Source organism: Oryzias melastigma, linkage group LG15, assembly GCF_002922805.2.
Source record: "Oryzias melastigma strain HK-1 linkage group LG15, ASM292280v2, whole genome shotgun sequence".
Lineage (NCBI taxonomy): Eukaryota > Metazoa > Chordata > Actinopteri > Beloniformes > Adrianichthyidae > Oryzias > Oryzias melastigma.
Window position 1 is genome coordinate 20606267 of NC_050526.1, and position 23949 is coordinate 20630215.

General features: G+C 37.5%; 2 protein-coding genes across 2 annotated transcripts in view; one reads left to right on the plus strand and one right to left on the minus strand.

Annotated features, from left to right (window-relative positions):
• The window catches only part of zcchc24 (zinc finger, CCHC domain containing 24), a 43027-nt gene extending 24121 nt beyond the window's left edge, over positions 1–18906 (plus strand). The window contains exons 3-4 of the mRNA XM_024296485.2: positions 9687–9851; positions 13235–18906. Coding sequence (XP_024152253.1) covers positions 9687–9851; positions 13235–13348 — 279 coding nt within the window. The 3' untranslated portion in view covers positions 13349–18906. The remainder of the gene's footprint in view (positions 1–9686; positions 9852–13234) is intronic.
• A 2373-nt stretch (positions 18907–21279) lies between these two features.
• Positions 21280–23155, minus strand: ppifa (peptidylprolyl isomerase Fa). The gene is made up of 6 exons (XM_024296486.2): positions 22960–23155; positions 22853–22883; positions 22693–22781; positions 22527–22623; positions 22208–22283; positions 21280–22132 (listed from the first exon to the last, which is right to left on the minus strand). Exons 1-6 carry the CDS (start codon positions 23101–23103, stop codon positions 21988–21990), a joined length of 582 nt encoding a protein of 193 aa, XP_024152254.2. The 5' UTR covers positions 23104–23155; the 3' UTR covers positions 21280–21987.
• Positions 23156–23949: the final 794 nt, after the last annotated feature.

Consider the following 23949-nt stretch of genomic DNA (forward strand, 5'->3'; position numbering starts at 1 on the left):
GGTGTTTTGCCCCTATGGAGGCCATCTGCTTCGGATTTACTTTCCTCCTCCTCTTCTCCCTTCGCTTCGAGTGGACAATCTCCCAACGTTTGGCCCCGGCTCGCTCTGTTTGTCCATTTCTCTCCTCGTGCGTTTGAGCAAATATTGGAGCTCGAGGTGTTTAGAGCCTTTTTGTCGCCGAGTAGAAGGAGGGCTTTCTTAAGTCGTGCCATCTTTGTTGAACTGTCCAGCTCTGTTTATAATATATAACTCAGCGCGTGAGCTCAGTAATCCTGCGAGCCAAAGTATGACCTGCGTCCTCGAAGCCGGGCGAAACACTGAGTGGGAGTAATGCCGGAAACCAAGACTTTCCAGTTATGTCTCCAGAGTGTACGAAAACCCAAGGATGTGGAATTATGGCCCGCAGCATCAGGTACTGATGGCAAGGACCATATTATTTTTGCTAAAAAGTCAAAAAGTGTAAAAAGCCCCCAAAAGACCTCAAACGACAGGCCTAAGCCCAAACAGACATGACCAACATGTAGTAAAAAAAAAAACATATGAAAAGACACACAGCCCTCACCGCAAAAACTTCTATATTGTATCTGCTTTGTTTCATTATTATTATTCTTCCGCTTTCTTACGGAACCAGTTCGCTTAAATTTGACCCCCTGAACATACTCGAAAAGTCCTGAAAATTTCTGGACACCTAGGGAAAATTGTAAAATAATTTTTTTTAAAGTCAACGAAACCCGCCCCCAAACGATGACATCACGGCGAGCGTTCTCGCCAAAAAAATGAATGGGCCGAAATTCGTTTATGGGGCCAAAAAAAAATATTTCGAGATACGCAAACAAAAGCCCATGCCACGTGTCGGGGATAAGCCCTGGAACATTTGAAATCATTATGGGATGGCCGTCAAGCCGAAGGCTTGGCGGCCATCTTGCCCCGAAGTCAGAAAAATGGCGTTTTTCACGTTTTTCAACAATATGGGAAAACGAGACTTTTGTTTGTCCGATTTTCACGAAACTTCAGAATTAGGTCCTCAGCGCGAGTCTACAACGACCCAGGAAGTTTCATTGACCTTTGACCTTGGGAAGACGCCGCCATTTTGAAAAGTTGAAAAAAAGCACTTTTACTCAAAGCTACAAAAAGAAATACCTCCTAGGGGGTTATATCAATTGTTATGTCACATCACTGGCCATAAATGGGAATGTACTGTGAGAAAAATGTTGGAATTAGAAGTTGTAGAATTTGAATGGCGTGCGCGTGGCAAGGTCGCAACCGCCACGGTTTTAGCTAGCTCGCACATATTTTGGCCGATTTGCGCAAAACGGGTATTCACGCGTGCGGAGGCTCAAGCTGAACGAAACAACGTAACTTTCGAAACCGTAATGCGTAAAATGCGGCCCTGGTACGCAAAAAACCGTTACGAAAAAAACTGCTGACTCAGCAAAATCAAAAAAAAAGTTTTGAATTCGCGAACGAAACCAACGTAGCCTTATTGGATATATCCATGGCTAAATTTTACATTATTATGGGATGGCTCCACGACCTACCACTTGGCGGCCATTTTGTTTCGAAATCGGACATTTTGGGAATTTTACAAAGTTAGAACGTAGCTTTCGTTAGTCCGATTTTTACGAAATTTGACCCACATGCCCCTGGCGTTAGTCTTCAACGACCCCTGAAGTTTCGTTGACCTTTGACCTTGGGAAGGGCCGCCATCTTGAATTGTCCAAAAAAAACACTGTTAGCACCAGCTTTAAACAAATATAACTGTTAGGGATATTCATCAATCGTTCCCAAACGCTTTTGGCATCATTGCGAAGCTTTTGGGAAAAAATATATGGTGTTACAAGCTATAGATTTTGAATGGCGTGCGCGTGGCGAGCTCGCAAATGTGGCGTAGTGTTAATACACGCTCATATTTCAATGCATTGCAATGAGATTTTAATATGTTGATCCCAGGCTTAAGCTGTAACAGGTATAATATCATAGAATATGACCATATAAGGAATGTGGGCGTGGTTAGCAAATAACCTCCGTTGCTAAGGAGATCCAAAAATGTACTTTGGCCGATTCTTGTGAAACTAACGTCAATCTGTTCGGTGACCTCAGGCGAACAAAACATAAAATGGTTGCTATGGAGATAACACTAACAGAAAAGGCGCCATTTTGAAAAAAGTGCCTTTTTAAGCAATTTCTCACTTACATCACAGTACAGCTATACAGTAAGGGGAGGGGGGGTTAGTGGTGCATAGTGGCTGCTTAGCAGACGAGTTGGGGTCAAAGGTCAGCGTCAAGGGCAGCGCTGGTGCGTAGGGGCGGGCAGCGAGTGCGGCGTTGGTGCGTATGAGCGGGCGGCGAGGGAGAGGGCTGCGAGGGAGAGGGCGGCGAGGGAGAGGGCGGCGAGGGCGGGCAGCGGCGAGGGTGAGGGCGGGTAGCGACTGCGGGCCATCCAACGCCGCTTGCGGCTTTAATTTACAGTGTGTCTGTTTTTAAAGTGGACAAAAGGAGAATGACGGTCTGTCCTTGTGCTGGTGTGAGACCATCTAGACACCTTCTTAGACAGAGTGTTCCACGTGTGCAAATTCTTCAGTGAAAACATTCATTACTCACAAATGAAACTCAGTTTAAGTATTTTTAAATTGTTCAAGTACCCTCGTCCTTGCAGGCTAATCCCTTTGGTTCGGATGACGCAGTTTCATCCAATTACTCACCATTCTGAGTGCATTGTGAACTATTTGTAAATGTTGCTTTAGATGTTTAGAAATCAAAACGTGAACTTACACATGAACTCCAGTGTTTACCGCTGAGGGTTTTGATCTGTCACTATTCGCATCATTACTAACGACACACCGGCCAAATTGTGTGCCTCAGTAACCGTAAGGCTTGCTTCACCGGCCTCCGACTCGCGTGCTGATTAACTTAGCCTGTCCATTTTCTCATGGCATATGTTTGTAATCCATTGGAATGTATGGTACCCACTGTGCCTGTAAAGTTCATGACTAGAGATTTAAAGTGTTCTCGCCACCAAAGACCTCCGTGAGAGATGATGTGTTGCAATGGCCTGAGAACAGCTGACCACAGTTTGAGTGCACTAGTCAGATTTATTCCCCCAAATTTCCCCAAAAAGCTCAGTTTTCCCTTTGCAGGTTTATTAAATTCAACTGCACATGTTTTTCATGTTTAAATATGTTTTTGCAATATTTTCTTCATCTGTTTAATTTGATTTCTTTTATTTGGATATCAAGATTACCAAAAACATTTACCCAATTGTCACAAAAGATTCCAATCCGTACCCGGCTCCCGGGCCTTGACTTTGACATGTGCTTTAGATCAAAATGGCAAATTACCCATTTTGGGCACTATGGTGGTGAATCTTCATTGCCTCAATTGAAACCCCCAACATCCCATCTGGCCTTCTGTCATTTTTAAGACTTAACAAAGGCTGCCTGCTCGCCCACAATGCCGACTGTCAAGAGGATCCTCCATCTCAGCCCGTCTTTAAAAGCAGACCCACTTAATGGTTAAAGACAGACGTTCCACTGCACGTATATAAACAGGTGGTTGGCAAAAGCCAAAGTGACGGTCTGGAGAGTGTTCCTTGTCCAAGAAGTTCTTTAGGAAAGAGTGCAGGATGTAAACATTATTAAATATATAACCTCCTCTAATATCTAAAAGTAGCTTTAATGTTTTTTAAATACTTAAACTATTACACAACTTTCCAAAATAATACTCTTGAGCTAAGCAGCACTTTCTCATCGTGCTACTGACTTCATTCTTTCGTATACTTAAAGTGATTCACGATCCTTGTACTTTAAAATGTATATATATACAAATTAGTTAATCGCAATATTTTTTTTTATATCAGTATTTGCCTGCCACTTATAATCTGCTGCAAATAATCACAATATGAAATCACACGCAATATTCTACATTTAGAACATTTATTTTTAGCCCTTCGAAATCTCAGCTACCAGAAATATTTTTTTCTTTTTTTTCCCCAGCTTTTTTTTGTTTTTGTCTTATTTTATTTGTGAAAAATAATAAAAGAAAATTCTTTGGGAGACATTTGATCCCAGTTGGAGGTGTGTCTGTCCACTCTGAACCGCTCGCTTCTCGTAAAAGCAAGTTTTGCATTTAACTCTGTAATTTTTAGACAATGCTAGTACTCGCTATTGTAGAAAATTATTGTTGGTCACCACCCCAAAATAAAATAATAATCAGTTTCCTTGTTGTTGGATTTCTAATAGCAGACAGCTCTATTAGGCTCCGCCCACCATAGCAGGTCTTTCACTCTGCGCTGTAGCCATCTGATCGACATTCATCTTCCGCCTCATTTATTAAAATAAAAGATCGCTTTTGTCCAAAAACTACAAATAAATGCCATATTATCTCTTTTATTTAATAAAATCTTAATCACAGAATACAGTCTCCGTTTATTTTAGACTGAGTTGACGGTGATCTCACAGCTGCACATCAGGACGACTGAGGGCGTTCATTTCTGTTTCAATTAATCACGTGCCTTCTTTCACATCCCATATATAAGTATTTTATAAAAAATCTGGGTTGCTTTAAAATATTTTTAAGTTCTTAATGTTTTAACTTTCATTGCTTGAAATTGCTAAAACATTGTTGAAAAGAAAAGTGATTTATTTTAAAGTCAATGATATGTCATTATTGACTATTCTAGAGCATTGATTGTATATAAAATCTTGCATGTGTGGCCCAAATAGGAAGTACCTGCTGGCTCTATGAAGCCAAAATCTCATTGACCTTTATTAACAAATTAGCAGCTATTTCTCAGTCATTATATTTGTCAGAATAACCATTCTTACCGTTGGCTTTTCTTTATTTTATTTTTTTATTTTTTTGTTGCACAAGCTATTCAAGTTATAAACTGTCCGTATTGTGAAAAAATGGCAACTGAATTGACTTCATTTAATTGGAGCCGGAAGTAAGCCATTTTCTATGGGTCATTTTTTTAGAGACAAAACCAATTAAAAAAAAACAAGTATTGCATAAATCAAATGTCCCTGCGGATATTCGATCATTGCCGGTAAGTGTTGCAAACTGCAAACTAACAAATGGTCTCACCCAATGTGGAAGAACTCCAGTGAAGGCACTAACAGGGTTCAATAAAAGGCAAAAGCTGGACCTTGAAAAGCACGTGACGAACAAGAAGAAGAAGGTCAAGAAGTGCTGAATTTGGCACGCTAATTCTTGGTTTGTCGTTGACTTTTTTGCTTTTATATTTAAGCAAACACCTGTGAATAAAAACGAAATAATCAAAATTCACACAGAAAACAAAAAGTGACCCCCAGAACTACAATTAGTAGTACTATTACTGTTCAAATTATGCTGTAACTGATAACTCACAATTTTATTTTACATAACACATTGTTTTTTTTATTTAAGGGGGCATACTCTTTACTTTTAAATAATGTTATTAGACTATCTACAATAGGGGTGTGTATTGGTAATAATCTGGCAATACGATACATATCACAATACAGATGTCATGATACGATACGCTTCCTGGTTTATCCAGAAACAATACCAGACAATATGTCACTTTTTTTTTTTTTTTATTATGGCTGAAGAATTTTCTGAATATTAATACATTTTTCACATAAGTAAAATTGTAAAATACATGTTATTTAATGATCAACCACTACAACTGTATCTCATAAACAAGTTGCTTTTACCCAAGCTAATTCGTGGTGCTTTTCTTTTGGTAATTCAGGAAATATTTAGATGCAAAACAAAAGTAAATACATGTTTACCTTTAAATAATTAATTAAATATTGTCATGGGCACATTTTAAATCGGTACAAGTATCGGCAAGTAAAGTATCGCGATATTTCACTAAATTGATATTTTCTTACACCCCTAACGCCTTCAAATAAAATGTTCATTTTCAATGTTGCACTGGCAGTGCATTACACCAGACTGGTGGAGGGCATGGAAGCAGACGTCACATTTTCCAGTCTGCAGGCTGTCACAGACAAAGATGCACGGCTGACGGTGAGGTTGAAGTCATGCCGTAGAGGGGCTGGACTTGAGCTCCGTGGTTAATACCGAGCCCCTGCTGGTGCTGATGCAAAGTGCTGACATCTGTTTGGAAAGCTGCAGAAGCTGCTGATTTAACTCGCTATTACTCATTCCACAGCAAGGAAAGACCACAGATCGGATGCCTTAAACTATTTGCAGTTTCATGGACAAAAAGATCCACGGCACAACAGCAGACGTGCACATGTGCATTCTCTTAGCCAGATTTATTAGTGCTTGATTATAAACTGGTCTCCCTCCCTGCAGAATCAGAATTGTTTAGTCTTGGCAGAAAGCTATGTTGGTGGAATTATCTTTTAGTGGACATAGTTAAAATTTTCTGTATTAAAAACTAAATAAAGTTGAATAAATACAAACAATTCAGGCATAGTTTCCACTTTGTAACATAGGCAATAGAACTAGCATTTGTCATGGGGTCATGACCCCGATGGCAGATGGAAAAGAGCCATTCTTGAGCCTTAGGACCTGTAATGTCTCCTGGAGGGCATTATTGTTCAAAGTAATGGTGCGGATGAGATTGATCCAAGAAGATTTTTTGAGCTCCTTGTGTTTCCTGTAGATCAGAGGTGGGAAAACTACTAAGTGGTCCATTAAACTATTTAATCTGGAAACTGGAATAAAGTGTATTCATTTTTCTTAATGTTTTATTTTTTCTGTAATTCTGACATATTTCTATAGATGGCGCTCTACAGATAAATTGACCTTTGCTTAGGTGCAGAAAGTTATTCTGCATTCATGTGGTGTAGAAAAATTTGTGTTTTTCCAAGTCGGATAGTCATTTTTCCGATCATTCCATCACCGCACAAATGCAGCATTTTCCTGCAGAGACATCAACACATCTGGGCACAAAATGAGGATAAAAGCCACTATGTTTAAATTTAAAAACTCCAAAATATGTCCAATATTAAAGAATGTTCAGATTCCATATTATTCTTTTTCTCATGAGGTGAATTAACAAAACACCCAATCCGCTCCTAGTCCAGACCTTCTGTAAATTTCTAGAACCTTTTATGAATCAAAAAAGTTTGTCCACTTCTGCTACAGATGGAAGTGTGTTCTGAATAATACCACAAGATTTGAAGTTTTACCGCATAAGAGACAATTCAGATTGCCATACCAAATAGTTATGGAGGAGGTGAGAAAACTTTCAGCTGTGTACAAAGGGGAATGTTTTGCTCGACCTTGAATTTCTTGAAAAACTATCTTGTGGGTGGAGTTCAAGACCATGACTTTATTGAAGGGTTCTCCTGGGAGGATGGAGTTGAAGTAGTCAGTAAAAAGTACATGTGGATATCTTGGATTGTTTTGTCTTTTTGGTTTTGATGAGAAACATGTTTTTGCTTCTTTAAAAATTGGAAAGATTTTACCTTTTTGCTTTGTGTTAAGAAGATTGTTCACATTAAAACATGATTTACCCTCATTTAGCAGATATTTATTAGACATTGATCATCTCTGACCTGCTTTTTTATTTTATTCCAGTTCTATTTAAAGTTTGTATTTTGCCTAATGAAAATAAAGTGTACATTTTTTCCTCTTTTTTTTTCTTTTTTTACAATAACGAGCAAACCTTTTGTGCTCTTTCTTAGTCAGTTACATTTATCTTGCTTCTCTTTTTGTTTTTTGGGTTTTTTTTTAATTCGTCCACCTCTGTTTAAGAAGCATATTTGTTCTAAAATAATGTGAAAAAATAAAACATGCAATAAAAACACATATTTCACCGCAGATGCTAACTTAACAAGTTTTAGGTATGATGAAGTCAGTCATCCACTGGCAGTACCTGCTTTAAATTACAGTTATGTCAGTATTTAATATCTAAAAAAAAACGTAATGAGAGCTCCCTCCAGAAACTTTGAAATTAGTATTACTTGAACAAGAATTAAACCTTAATATCTAGTAGGTTCAAACGCCCTCATCCCATATCTTGTAATTACTTTAACCCTTGTGCTATCTTATGGGGTCCAGATGACCCCACTTTTAATGTAAGCGTGCCTAGGCTTGCAAAAGGGTTAAAGACCCACTCTGAGGAAAATTGTGTTTTTATGAAGTTAGCCAAAAAAGCTAGCATGTAGCTGAAATATTAGCTAAACTCCACAAATACCCTAAAAAACTAACAAAAAAAGCCTAAATAGCCAAAAAATAGCTAGCATGCAGCTGAAATATTAGCTAAACTCCAAAATAGCCTAAAAAACAAAAAAAGCTTAAATTCAGCTAGCATATAGCTGAAATATTAGCTAATCTCCAAAATAGCTAGAAAAACCTTAGTAAATGCCAAAATAGTCCTAAAAGCCAGAATGCCATTATAACTTTCAACCTTACTACACTCTGACTTCTTATAATATAAAGTAACAACTAATCAACTATTAAATTAGTTGTCAACTATTTTAATAGTTGATTAATCGTCAATTATTCGACTAATTGTGGCAGCCCTAATGTGGATAAAATGATAAAACTTGGAAACACAAGGAGAAATAAGAGGGGAAAAAAACGAATCAGAGCAAAAAAGAGTTTACCTACGATAGAAACTTAAACTCTAAATGCTCTTTTGTCCTGTTTGAGTAGAAGCAGAAATCTTGTTAAAAAATCTCCGAAACGTGGGAGTTTAGAATTCTGGCTCCACAGTTACTTAAAACCCCAATAAATACACTGGGCGATGTTTTTTTATTTTAAGTTCTGTCTAATTTATTCATTAATTTCCTTATCATCTTGTCACAACTGTACTGCTCTAAAAATCCCCTGATGTGAAAAGTTCTTGAGATACATTCATCTACTGCTCAGTCTCCCTTCTCTTGAAAACAAGTTTGCATGCAGAAAAAGATCTCGTTTCTTGGATCGTTGATGCATCTGGCTTTAAGAATACTCTGCCCCCTCCCTTTAACTCTTATCGCAGCATATTCCTCCCCAAACCTGCAGCCAATATTAAAATGACGGTGAAAACAATCTGCAGCCTCGCCGGGGGGATTCCAAAAAAAAAAAGAAAAAGGTCCTATTTCACTTTGAAGGCAGAGAATTTCCTAACTTTATGGGGAGATGCCAATAGCTGCATGCATGCTGTGAAACAATATTACTTCTTTCCATCATATCTGATTCTCATCCGTCTCCGTCAGAATTCCCAACACTCCTACTAGCTTTTGCTTTCCCAAAATGAATATTGACAATGGCTACGATCAGTAATTGGTTTTCTTCTCGTAGTAGTTTACTTAGGAAGGAAAAAATTGTTCTCTGAGAGCCGAAGTTGCACATATGAAATCATTGAGGCGGTTTCTCTTGACACAATTGTCAAGAGCCTGAGGGTTAGGGCTTTTTTATGACTGACTGACTGTTTGTGATCATCTGTCTCACGAGAATCAGAGCAGTAATGGATCGCAGATGTGATGGAAGTAAATGTCAGTTCGAAAACCTTGATCCAAAACTGTGTGTCGAACTGTTCTATATGATGTAGTTGGTCATAATAAAACGACAGGGATGGACACACCCAATTGTCATTCTGTAATATACTGTTGTACAGCCGAGTGCCTTAAAAATGTCCCTCCACACTGACAGGAAAACTGCATCTGGTCAAGATATAAAGCCAAAAAAATAATAATCATTTCCATATGTGCATACTTATTCTCCTGACTCGTTCTCCACAGGCCAGACCCAAAGGAGAAGGACTCACACCCTACCAGGGCAAAAAAAGATGCTTCGGAGAATACAAGTGTCCCAAGTGCAAGAGGAAGTGGATGAGCGGCAATTCCTGGGCCAACATGGGACAAGAATGTATCAAATGCCACATCAACGTCTATCCACACAAACAGGTACAGCTCAGAGGAAGGAAACCGACATTCATCACACAGTTTGGGTCAAAAAATTGGACCAATTTACCAAAAGTTAACAGAGTTCAGACTCTGGCTTTCATAACGTCTTGAGGTTATTCCAGATGGCCTCATTAAATAAAAAAAGGATCATACTACTTTGAATTATGTGGCAATAAACCAACATTGAATAAACAAATTACTTTTTTCTGACTCATTAAAGTTTAGGGTTACTTATTAAATGTTCTTAAAATTTAAAGCGATTTCTTTATAGCTAAAGGAGGGGAAAAAAGCGTATTCAGCGGCAGAAATTCCCCCAAATGAAAACCCTTTAACGAAATGTAAAAAGTTCATAAATTCTCCGTTTGGCTCTGACATATAAAAAAATGCCGTTTTTAGACTGAAGATACATGTTTGTGTGGCAAATCCTCTTTGATTATTTATGTTGTCTACATTCTTCTGACCTGAAATAAAATTTGGATTACGGCTGGAGGCCCTTCCATTTTTCAAATACCAAAGCTAACCGCACTACCCCCTTTTTTAAATACAAAAAATAAAAAAACATACATGAAAAGACGTGGATGTGAAGATGCTCAACAATTTCATCCTTAAATGTCTGGTATGGAATTACTGTAGAAAGAAAACAACTTGATTAAAGCTTTTTGACATTTGCTCACCTTGAGTTTGAAACAGCTTGTAGTTATTATTATTTTTTAAATACTTTATTGATCCCTAGAGATATTACAGGAAGGCTATTGCTCCACACACCCATCAGATCTCTTACACACTTGATTAAAAACACACATTAGAAGAGTAAAAAGTGTTAAAAGTTGACAATTAACCCAATAAAAGAGAATAAAAAGTAATTGGACATTCAGTCTATTTTTTTTACATCAAATATTTTCCAAATTAATTTTTAAGTGTTAAAAGATACAATTCTTTGTTTTTCAATTAAACATATGGACAGTATTGTGTCTTGGAGCGCTTTGGATCACAGAAATCAATCTCAGACACCTGTTATCTTTAGTTTTCCAGGTGAGTTCAACAAAAGGAAAAACTACTAAAGGAGGACGTTCCACATTATTAAGCAGACTAACATTCTCAAGCAATATGGAAAAGAAAAAGGATCTCTCTGCTGCTGAAAACCATGAAATACTTGGATATTTCACAAAAACTTAAGCGTTATCATTCTACAATTGAAGACAGGGGTGTCAAACTTAATCGCACAAGGGGCCAAAATCCAAAATACACTTTAGGTTGTGGGCCAAAAAGGATAAACATTTATTGAATACTCTAAAACTACTTTTTTAAAATTTTAAAATCACAACTTTTTAACATAATTATGAACTAGATATATAGCACTACCTGTGATAATGCTAGTGTGAATGCTGTAAGCTGAATTTGGCCGCTGAAGATGCTAAAATTAATAACTAACAAAGCGGAAGCTAATAGCTAGCTAAAATATTAGCTAAATTTCAAATTAGCCTAAAATACTAAATGAAAAAACTTAGGTTAGTCAAAACAGCTAGCCTGTAGCTGAGAGAAAATAGCTAAACTTCAAAATAGCCTAAAAAAACCTAACAAAAAGTCTAAATTGGCCAAAACAGCTAGCGTGTAAATATTAGCTAAACACCCAAACAGCGTAAATAACTTTAAAAAAGCCAAAACAGCTAGCATGTAGCTGAAACATTAGCTAAACTTCAAAATAGCCAAAAAAAAACTGAAAAAAGCCAAAATTATCCAAAACAGCTAACGTGTAAATATTAGCCAAACACCCAAACAGCATAAATGACTTTAAAAAAGCCAAGACAGCTAGCATGTAGCTGAAACATTAGCTAAACTCCAAAATAGCCCCAAAAAATCGTAGTAAATACCAAAATAGTCCAAAAAGCTAGCAGAATGCCAATTTTAAAAACTCTAATTTTTTAACATAATTATGAATAATAAAAAGGCAGGAATATTATTCCAGAATAAATCCACACAACTTGACCTATGAAGATACTTTTGATTGGAATAGCTTTAATTTCAGTAAATATGACCTCTTATTGCAGCACATTCAACAGATTTTTAGTTTCTTTAGAGCCTAGAAAATGTCGTGGAACTCTGTTGTGTGTAATAATGTGCATTTGAAGGTTTTTATTTAAAAAAAATAAAAATACTGTTATCTTTAGGAAGTTTGTTTAATAACATTTAATATATGCTGTAATGGTTAGCGACTTGAAAATGATGCTAACTTGCGTTAAGCATTTAGAAACATCCTAGAAAAATATAATTTGTGCTATAATTGTATTTACTATAAAAAATAGATGATTTGTCCTTGAATAAAATTATATATCCATTTAAGCATTTGAACAATATTGGAATTACTGGGTAGAAACTAACTTGATTGCATAACTGTGAGTGGAGTAAGTGGAATAAAAGTTTTAAAAACATGCACAAAAGTGCATGAAAGAAGAATTTTACAGAAAATACTTCTAAATCTCATATTAATTTTAGTTGGGCTTCATGACAACTGTTTTGAAGGTGTTAGAAGATTTCTTTCAGAAGAAATCAGTTATTTAAAATTTAGCACTTTTGGTTAACTAGATAAATCATTATGACTCGCTGTAACTGTACGTCTGCATCTCCCTCCTGATAAAATACTTACAGAACTAAAGGATTTAATGGATTTATCTTGGCTTGTATCTTTTTATTTCGTTTTTTTTTCTCCTTGTAGGAGCATTTGCATTACGTTTAGGCTGATCAACACATCAAATATTTGACATTTTTAGCCACGAAAAGTTTTATTATAACATAAAAAACAAGATTTCTTCACCCTCTTGTTCAGTCAAATTAAAAGCACCAACTGGGTGTGCAGAAACCCGTATGTATTAAAAACAGAAAAGCACAGGCTTCATAAAGCTGGCAAAAAGAAAGCACATTTCTGTAAAAAGCTGACACTTCATCTCATACCCGAGCCCCCCGGTCTCCTTCAGTTAAATCACTTGGAAGAAGGGAATGTTTTTGCAAAAAGCTTTAACAATAAAGGTGTAGATGACAAATAAAAATATCCAGATGGACTGTTAAAATCTCTTCCAAATTTTGTGGAAAACTTTCCCTTTCTCTGCGATAATGATTCCAAGAACCAGACCTTCTGTTTCCATACAGGTCATCATGAGCAAATGGATCTTTTTTTTTTTTTTTTTAATGCAAAGCTTTCTAAGTACACTTCTGGTTTCCACAGCTGATGGTGCTCTGCCATATTTCTGCAGCTAATTGTATTTAGTGCACATCTGGCCTAAAGAAGTATTTTTGAGGGCAGATAACTGCCGAAAAACTGTTCAAATAAACGGCTTTTTTTTATTCTGAAAAGTTATTGTTCACTTTTTCCTTTTCTTTTCCTCAAGCGGCCTTTAGAGAAGCCTGACGGCCTGGACGTGTCCGACCAGAGCAAAGAGCACCCGCAGCATCTGTGTGAGAAATGTAAAGTTCTGGGCTACTACTGCCGCCGCGTGCAATAACCATCACCGTCCGGTTTATGTCCAGGCGGGGGTTTGACCCCGCCCCGCACAGGTTTTTCACTCCGCCTCTCCTCTTTCGCTACAAGTGGAAGCTCCAATTCTGCCCGTCTGTCTGATGCGCCCCCCCTCCACCACAGAGGTCCTTCTTCTGTGTCTTTGCCAATGCTGGAATGTATGATAATGTCCAAAAATAAGAGGAACACATTTAAATAGGATCAATCTGCATTAACAGTATTTCCCCACGATAAACAACACAACCCTGTTAGGTTGGCGCCCCCGACAACATCCTCACCTCTGGGTTTGTTGGCTGTTTGTTTACAGAGATCTGCCTTCCATTTCGCTGCCAACAGAAGAGTGTGACGAACATGTAACCGTGGGCTAATGTTTAACGGAGGCCGCATTATCCGCAGCACATCTTAACTGTGAATTATTGAGGGGAAAGTGCCAAACATCCCTCGCTTACATTTGGCATATTTATTTTTTTCTCTTTGTTTAGTGTGCAATTTGAATTTGAACTGGGACATAAACAATGTTTTGTTTTTTCTTTTTCTATGTTTGTATATCACATTATTGTGTAACTGCTTTCACGTGTATTTACAATCTACTGTAAGTCCAGTCGTGTAGAATCGTTTAGAGAAGAAGCCTTTTTAGCATGAAGCCTACAGTAATGTGCAGATTTTCAGCTGTTTAGCAAAATGATTACAAAACTGTTATCACTCGTAGAAAAAGGGCAAAATTAAACGATGTAACTGATGATAAAATGACAGATTCAGTGCAGAAATGGTATATCAGTGTTACATAATGAAAGCAGCAGAGCTCAATAAGCATGAAAAAACCTAATTACGGTTTACAGATTTTTTTTATTTTATGGGAAACTGACAGCTGGTTGACATTGAGGAGACATCGAATGAAAATGGAAATCTCACAGCTAATATTAGGTTGATGAGAACAGAAAGGTGCTGATATAAAATACTGAACTGGTGATTTGAATATATAATATATCTACAGAAATGGCTAATTGGAAGTATAAAGTGTGGCTCCAGCAGTACTTGTCTTCTATAAGTGTGGCTCTCAGATCTAAGAGATGAATGATAACCTGCCTTTTAAACAACTTTTTTTTATAAAATTGCTTAACTTGTCTGTATGTACTGCGCTTTTTAAGTTATACAAGGCTTGACTATATTAATGTGCCTTAAAAAGATTAATAAAACAAAGACTGATGTACGGAGCCCCTAAAGGGACATTGTAAAAAAAAAAAAAAATGAAGACGGAAAAAAAAATTTGAAATTAAAAAAAGAAAAAAGTCCGGTTATAAACTAGTGGTTACCAGATATCTGGTACGTACCAGATACTATCTGGTGCGCACCACTTAGTAACCATGAAAAACATTTTTTTTATTTCAATTTTTAGAAAAAAATTGTTTTGTTACTATCTGATGCGCACACCATTTAGTGAATAGAAAAAAACATTTTTTTAAACTTTTTAGAAAAAAAACTCTGGTGCGCACCAGATAGTAACAGGTGCACACCACTTAATAATCAGAAACAAATGTTTTGTACTTTAATTTAAAAAAAAAAATTGTACTTATATTTTTAGAAAAAAAATCAGTTAGTATCTTTTCAGTTACTATCTTAGTAACCAGAAAAAAAAAAACATTTTAATTAAATTTTTGGAAAAAACTTTTTTTACTTCAATATTTAGAATTTTTTTCCCTGTAAATATGTGGTGCGTACCAGATAGTATCTGGTACGCACCACTCAGTAACCAGGAAAAAACTATTTTTTTTACTTCAATTTTTAGAAAAAAATGTCAGTTAGTATCTGGTGCTCCAAATAGTTGTGGTGAACTTATATTTTTTTTCTTCTTCAATTTTTTTAAATTTATTTTTACTTCAGTATCCCTTTAGAGGCTCCGTAATTTTGAGTGTTGGCAAAAATAAAAAAGCCATTTGGAATCTTGAAAAGGCGTGCCGAGGAAGTCTCACCGGTGGAGCAGCGAGCAAGTGTGATGCAAAGAAAGTTCGATGTAGGTTCAAGATGTAAAGCAGAAGAAAAGGGACGAAGCTCAGCTGTTAGTAGTTGAAGTAGCATGGCGTGTGCTTGCTTCCATGCAGTTTGCTGAGCTGGAGGAGCGTGCTAAACTAGCATTTCCTGCTGGCGGTAACAGTCTTACTGTGGTCTGTTGTCATGGAATATCAACAAAGATGTTATTTCTTTGTCAATCCTCACAACAGGATGAAGTTGCTTATGAAACCGTGGACCTCACACTTGGTTTTATCTGTTGTGTTTATCCAAGAAACTGTAGTTTTTTTGCCAGAAAATATACCTAGTTAACTGCTGCAGTGGGAGTCATAATTACATTGTGGAGAAATTTGACCAAATGCCAGCTTGAGTTAAAAAGAGCGCTCCGGGGATTTAGCTCTTAGATTCTAAAGACTTGCAGGAGATAGTTCCAGTCTCAAATATTGCTCCAGTTTATAGAAAAAAAAAATTCCCACGATGCACCATAGAAGTATGTCATGTTGATGTTCGCACCTGGTAATAATATGTGTAATAAGTGCACAAAGAGATCGCTCATAAGTACATGTGGCATTGGAATGCGAGTAATTTGTACTTAATTGGTAATACTAAAACGGAGCGTGTTCTGTTTTTCGTCTGCAGGAAATGAACTGCTCCCATAGATGTTATCCCTCTGGTCTCGACTCTTTCATGTTGGCCGAAAGACAGTCCTTATTTTCTAATAAATGCGTGTTAGAGCTGCCACATCCAGGAAGAAATCTGTAAGTCTATATAAAGTATGTCATCCATGTTCAAAACTATCACATTCATGCAGGTTTTCAGGTTCTATGTACAAAACCCATAGCCATTGACTAATTATAGATTTGGTAGTGACGTCTATCTCAACATGAGGATATATCCGTAATCGCGAAGACGCTGACAATGAGCCAAACCATTTCGTGCCCAAATTGCTTTGATATTTCGCACTAAACTTTTTTCAACTGTAGGTGGCGGGCTTGAGCTAGTAAAATGTTAAAACAGAAGAAGAAGCCCCTCCCTGCTTGTCGAGTGTGAACACTAAGCGCGTTCTTGAACGTTCTTGAATGTTCTTGAACGTCCGTCAAATGCCCGATGTGTAGCCTATGTAGCTTTAGGACGATGAACACCAATGATGAAGAGTTATCACGTAATAGATTATAAAATACGACTAGTAGGACTTTGAATATTCCTATCTAGTCTCAGTCTCTTTAGAATCCCAGAGCCCAGTAAGGTGTCTGGTCGGACATGTTGGCTGTTCCAATTAAATCAGGGCTCCCCAACCTCCGGGCTGCAAAGCGGTACCAGGACGTGGACCGCACTTGTAACCCAGAACAGAACGCGGATCAGTACCAGATGCGGATCGATAACAGTAACGGACATGGAACTGTACCAGTTCTGTATTCGGTACCGGTTCAGGAAGCGGCACCAGATGCGGACCTGGCTGGGGTTAGGGTTCCGGAACCGGACCAAACCTCGGTACAGAACGTGGATCGGTACTGGATGCAGATCTATACCGGTACCAGACATGGATCGTACCGATTACGGATGCGTTAACGGTTACGGATGGGGTACCAGATGAGAACCAGGCTAGGGTTAGGGTACCGGCACTTGACACGGACCGAACCTCGGTACAGAAGGCGGCTCAGTACCAGATGTGGATTGATACCGGTAACGGACGTGGATCGGTACCAGTTCCGTATTTGGTACCGGTTCAGGAAGCGGCGCCAGATGCGGACCTGGCTAGGGTTAGGGTTCCGGAACTGGATACAGATCGATACCGTTAACAGACGCGGATCGGATGCATATAGATACTGTTACTAGACGTGGATCAGTACTGGTTCCGAATCCGATACCAGTTCCGAACTCTGTACCAGACACAGACCAGATTAGGGTTAGGGTACTGGAATAGCGTAACAGTACCGGCCGCATCCCAAGGTTCGGTCCGCGTTTGGCACTGTGTCTGACAAAACAACCCGGACTCCTGATTCAATTGGAATAACCGGAACGTCAAAAAATAAGGAGTTAGGGAAACCCAAAACGTTAAAAAAGTGACGACCCTTTTACGAAAAACCTATGTATTTTCTGGTACAGCCCAACTTCTTAAAGAAAAATTCATTTTTCTAGCTAGCGCTCCTCATGTCGCCTCCATAGCTTTCCAGATGCCTTCAAATCTCACCGCCTGAATCTATACCAGTGATGCCTTATCATTGAGCCTCATAGACAAGTAGGAATGTCCGATGCTGTCGACAGTTTGATTCCGCCCAGACTTGCAAACGTAGAAGCTGTTCTGGTGTGAATAGAAGCAGCTGATAGTTATACATGTAAAAGTGCTTCTTAAATGACATATACTTGACTTTTCTAGAACCTTTGCAGTTCAAAACATTATTTTTTAACTTTCTAGAAACAAGATGTGTATTTTGGAAGACTTCATAGATGTCGAAATTTCTAAAGCAATCTGCAAACTCGAGTTATTTCCCTAACAAAAAAGAAAAATCTTTGTTTTTGTGTGTGTATGTATTATATATATATATATATGATGGCCATCGTTTTTCAGTGAGCAATATTACAGCTTTTTTTTCTGTTTGCGTGTGAAAAAAGGGCCTAAAAAAATAATGAAAGCTGGGATTTTTTTTTTTTTTTTTGCCTTCGTTTTAATCTGAAGGATTATTCTACGGAAATATTTATGGAAGGATTTTTTTTTTTTTACACTTTTTGTATAGAAAACACAACAAAGTTACACTAAGAAGAAAATATTGATATTTACATAGAGTATTATATTAAAGCTGGTACATAATTAATACCCTATCAATTATAAGCCATTGTATTTTTGTTGTTTTTATTTAATAACTCACCGTATTTAGTTGTGACTAATTCTTAGCTGCCATATAGCGGTTTGTATTATTTTCCTATTATGAAAATACATTCTGGTGACATGCAGAAACTTATTTTGTATTACCTAGTGTTGGATACTCACCACTGTATAAGCACATTAAACTGTGAGATGTAGTTTGCTTAAAGCAGCAATGACAAGAAACTATTATAAAATGTTTTTTTGTAGAATAGGAAGTGCGTGTTTTCTTTGGAAAAAGCACGTGTGACAAAGAACTGTTCTGGAGTTTGCATGTGCATGTGTTTGGAGTTTGTTGTGCAATGTATTTAAATTCATTACACTAGTTTGCTATTTTTAACCCGATTATTATATGTCATTTACCACATGTGTAGCCTCTTTCGATAACACATATTCACTGAATGTAATGTGTTAACACTTATGTGGTCAAAGTCGTATCCTTTGCTGTCTGTATTTCTTGCAATGCAGTGTTGCAATAATGTTTGAATTGGACAGGACGCAGGCGTGAGGTCGGGAGGATGAAAAGACAAACCGGGGAGACAGTCGACCACGGCTCTGTTTTTCCATGTCCATGAAACGGCATTCCAAAATGTGCCTTATCCGTTAGTTGGGAAAACATTTTTAGTTCATTAGCGCTGTTGAGAGTTTGCTAAATAAAAAACTGAAACCCTGTCTGGATGGTTTAATTTGTTTGGATCCTCTGCTGAATGGATGTTATCAGAAACTGGGAGGAGTTTGATGTCAGCCAAAAGCAATATTTCCTGAGAGGTCCCATCTGTGGAGAAGTCACTAATGAGTGTTTTACTGTGAGAGTTGCACAAGATTATAAGTTACCATATGTATGGAGCTATAGTGGGGCCAATATTATCTGATGTCCGAATAAAACTAATTGAAAAAAATGTTGGTGTTTAGCCAAAAAAAATGTAAATGTCCAAAACTTTTTGCTGTTCTTAAATAAATTAAATTATTTTCAGCTTAAAGTGTTGGTTTTTTTAGGTTTCAAAACTTAAATTTTCCATTTTTTTCTTTTTACTTTCACCACTTTTTTTTTTAAATTTTCAAATCTGAAAATCTATTTTAAAACTTTTGGCCCCGTTGGGGCGGGGCTAACACGAAGGACCAATCAAAATCTATGAGGGTGGTAACTTCAGTCTCGGTGCATTCACCAACTCTAAATAACTGTTAACTACAGTCAGAAAATGGCTGTTTAGTCTGTATTATCATAGCGTGAAGTTGTCCCAAGATGGGTGTAAAAAGATGTTTTATCGCGTACAATCCGCACGTCCAAAACATTATTCTAGCCCGTTCAAAGCGCCATCTTGCTGTGTTACAAACACAGCAGTTTCATGTTCGCTATCTTTTTCTTTTGCTGACTTTTAGCAACATTATTTTGATAATAATGTTGCTTTTTTGCCCTTCTTCTTTTTCTTTTATGTTTTTACAAGTGTATATTACATTAATAATCTATTAAAATATCAAATCAGACTTTTTGTCTCAGACAATAAATGAATCTCCTTTTGTAGCAAACAAATGACCAAACCAACAAGCTGTCACAGCAGAAACACTTGATTCCTGTTTAAAAATGTGAGAAATCTATGGATGATCGAATCTTTCATGAAAATCTGATGCCTGCGTCCTGCACCGTGTGTAGAACATCACATTAAACACAGGTTGTTAGTGGTGCAACAGTAGTAGGCAGGACTCAGGGTTTGAATCCCATTGCTGGCAGGTTTTAATTTTTTTTTTTGTTCACATACAAAGTTCCATTTCATTATGCATAAAGAACACATTTTTTTTAGTGATATGAACAACTTTTTTGAAACTACTATTACACAGTCCTGTACATTCCCAAAGTTTTTAGAGTCAGTGAATGCACCGGGGACTTAAGTTACCACCCTCTTCGATTTTGATTGGTCCTTCCTGTTGGCCCCACCCCAACGCAGCCAAACGTTTTGAAATGGAAATTTTCAGATTTGAAAATATAAAAAAAAATAAATAACTAAGAGTTGAAAGTGAAAATAAGATTTGAAACTGGAAAAAAGTTTTGAAATTGAAATTTTGAGTTTTAAAACCTAAAAACACAGAACATTTGAAGCGGAAAATAATTAAGTGCATTTTAGAACAGCAAAAATTTGACGTTTTACTTTTTTTTTTTTGGCAAATCACCCATATATTTTTTCAACTTTGTTTTATTTAGGTGTCAAATAATATTGGCCCCAATCTATCTCCATACAATATAGAGTGGCTACTTTTGCTTGTGTAGTTCACAAATGTCTAAAACTTTGAGAAAGTGATGAAGGATAACAAACAGACAAAGAGCTGCCAGGATTTGACTCCAGCAGTCCAAGTATGAGCAGAAAAAGTGGGATGACAAACACTGGCCGCAGCACCGCCGTCAGTCCGAGCCAAGTTTCCACGCACGATTTCGGACATGCATTCCAAATAACTTAAACTAACCCAGAGGGTGGGGACCCAAACTTATACCAAGTTTGTTACAACATCTCCAGCCCGAAGAATCACTATAGCAACAATGTAATCTGAGAATTCAAACAAACTGTGGAAGGTCAGGCCGCATGTGCTTTCATTTAGGGGGCGCGAGCTGCCTTTGCACGTTGGTCCATTATTTACTTTCATAAAGTATTAGCTCGATAAGCAGCAGCACCACCCAGTTTTAGGCCCTCCTCGTCTCCCCTTCGAGATGGTCTGCGGTTCCAGGAAAGAGCACAGCGTCCATGCAAAGCTGGAGACATTCGATCAAAAAAAATCTGCAGTGAATGAGCCCATTCAGCCTATACTGTACTGCAAATGTCTGTTAACTGTATTAGGAGGATTTTGCAGTTCCAATAGGTGGATAGCACATCCTGCTCCTATGCACAGGAAGTGAGTTGTGCTTGGAGCGCCAGTCTAAAAAAAGACACTCGGATCTTTTCCGGGAAACTTTTTGAAACCAGCAGGATTCGTGGCACAAGACAGCAAATGTCATCAACTGTGGAAAGTCAGAAAATGTGGCTTTGTTCTTCAATAAATAAGGAGAAAATAGTTTCAAGAAAGATATAAATGCAGTGATTTATTGCAAACTTTAACAGTCTTTAAGGTGGTAAAAAAAAAATGTCACAAATACAAAAATCTGCACTGCACTCATGTAACAGAATATAACATTTATTTAACAAATGTTGCATGGAATTCCAAGAAAAAAAAGTGTTCTTGGGTGGTGCATTAGTCTATGAAGCATAAATCACTTGCATAACTGTGGAAAAACAGATTTTGTAATGAAAAACATCAACTCCCAAATGTTTTTCTTTGAAAGTGAGTGTTGTAAGAGCGCTGTGCGACATTCTTTTCCATTATAACACTCTTTTATGCTAATTTAATTGTAAATTACTAAACTGTGATCTGCTACAACCCATAAAAACTGCAGAGTGCATGAAATATTAAGTGAAAAAGTAGACTTTTTTAAATCAATCCGTAGAAAACTTAAACTTTTTTATTATAAATGAATATTTGTGCAAATGTGTAGGGTTTGCATAGTTAAAAAATTGCCTTTAATTTAACAATAAAATAAAATCCTACCAAAAGGATTAAAGATTAGCTTTAATATATGTCTTTATTCATAAAACAAATAATTGAAACCTTGCATGCTTCATTTTATAATAAATCTGTTGATCTTTTATCATATTGTCTGTTTGAAAATTGCATAAATATGTGATGGAAGACAGGGAAAATATTTACATTTTTACAGTTTTGCATTCCTGAGGCTATAAGTGATCCTTTAACTCCCCACAATCAACAATGACTATCTTCTTCAGCACTCCCCCGTCGTGCAAACCGAAGGATTCCATCTTGGTGACCACCTCCATGCCCTCCTTCACCTGCCCGAATACCACATGTTTACCGTCGAGCCTGCGAAACGACAAGACTTTCAGCGGCTTCGCCGATGGCCGATGGTTTGATTTAGACGTAATGGATGATAGTTACCACTCTGTCTTAGCCGTGCAGATGAAAAACTGGGAGCCGTTGGTGTTAGGCCCCGAGTTAGCCATCGAAAGGGTTCCTGGTAAAGATTGTTACTATTATTCAAATCACTTGAAAGTGATGTATTTTAAACATTTTTAATAAAACATAAAAAAATAAACTGCATTTTATCTGAAAAAAAGTGCTATTTTGTTTACTTACTAAAAAGTAGGTCATAGAAACAAGTATTGCAAAATCTAAATGACCACCTACTGTGATGGCTGCAAGATTTAACTATATCCTGCCATCTAGTGGTGAGACCGCGGAATTGCACTGAACGTACCGGGACCGGTGTGCTTCAATTTGAAGTTCTCGTCCTTGAACGTTTTCCCATAAATGGATTTCCCTCCTGTACCGTTGTTGTGGGTGAAATCTCCCCCCTGTGACAGTCAGAAAACTCAGCAACAGTGTGGCGAACATTTTAGTCTCACCTGAGTTGGAGTTTTTACCTGACACATGAACTCAGGTACGATCCTGTGGAACACACTCCCTTTGTAGCCAAAGCCATGCTCTCCTGTGCACAGAGCTCTGCAGTTTTCTGCAAGAATAATAATGTGATTAAAATATGATATAAAACACACAAATAATTACATGTTTTATTATATATACCTGCAGTTTTGGGCACTACGTCAGCATTGAGCTGTAAAACAACACATTTGAGGTAGCAGGAGTTGGAATGGGTCAACCTTCAGGAGTCTGTTTGCCTCGTGACCTACCTCCACGACTATCCGTCCGAGAGGCTCGCTGTCGGCTTCGATGTCCAAAAACACAAGCGGGTTCCTGGAGGGCCCAGAGGACAAGAGGCGGGCCACCGCCACACCTGGAGCGCTGTATCTAATCCGGTTTTTAAGTTGTATCATGGCTGCTCCGCTACAAAGGCCATGACAGCCTCTGCTGTTTACATGTGACGTCATGTGACCGAGCTCAGGAAGGGGGGAAAGGCGACATCAAGCGGTGGGAAGTAGTATTACAACGGAGTTTTTCTATCTAGATGTCATGATTACCCCAAAATGTAAGTGTATGGTTGAATACTAAAAGTGATACAGCACAGTTAAGGTTGACTTTTATATAATTTTCACATATAGTAAAGTAAAATGTTCCAATGTAGTTTGAATAAGTTTAATTAGTATACTTTCTACAAGTACATAGTCAATAGCAGGCATGTCCAAAGTCTGGGTAATGGGGCAAATGCGGCCTACAGGCTCCTTTGATGATAAAAAAAATAATTGATATGTCTCAGCATTCTCTAAAAAATCTATATAAGATGTCTTTATTGTGGCTAAATTACAATTCAAGCCAATGTTATAAATCTGAAAACACTGTGTGTGACCCTTCTGCAACACTTAATAATTTCTGAAAATGTCTATTGTAATAAACAAATAATGGACAAGTGCAAAATGGAATTTTTTTTCAGTGAAACACAAAGCAACTGTCTGCATAATATGCCAGAAGACTCTGGCTATTTTTTTTTAAATCAGAATAGAAATACAAAATAAATATTTTATAGGCTAAGCTATCTGGGAATGAACAGTGTGAAAAAAATGGAGAAATTAGCAGTGATTTTAGTAAAAGGTGATGTAATTGTTTTGTATGTGAATAAATGAAAAGTTCTGTTCATGTTTTTAAAGGAAGTGATTCATCACATTATAGAAAAGCATCTCCGCTGCTCTAGAGTCCAGTGGCGGCGTGCTTTACACCACTTCATC

Bases quoted from the DNA above. Each gene is read 5' to 3' on its own strand.
- ppifa (XM_024296486.2), bottom strand. From the start codon at position 23,103: ATGATACAACTTAAAAACCGGATTAGATACAGCGCTCCAGGTGTGGCG. The intron at 22,284-22,526 runs GTACGTTCAGTG...AATCTTTACCAG, and splicing joins ATTGAAGCACACCGGTCCCG to GAACCCTTTCGATGGCTAAC. The intron at 22,133-22,207 runs GTAACTATCATC...GTCGTTTCGCAG, and splicing joins TGCACGGCTAAGACAGAGTG to GCTCGACGGTAAACATGTGG.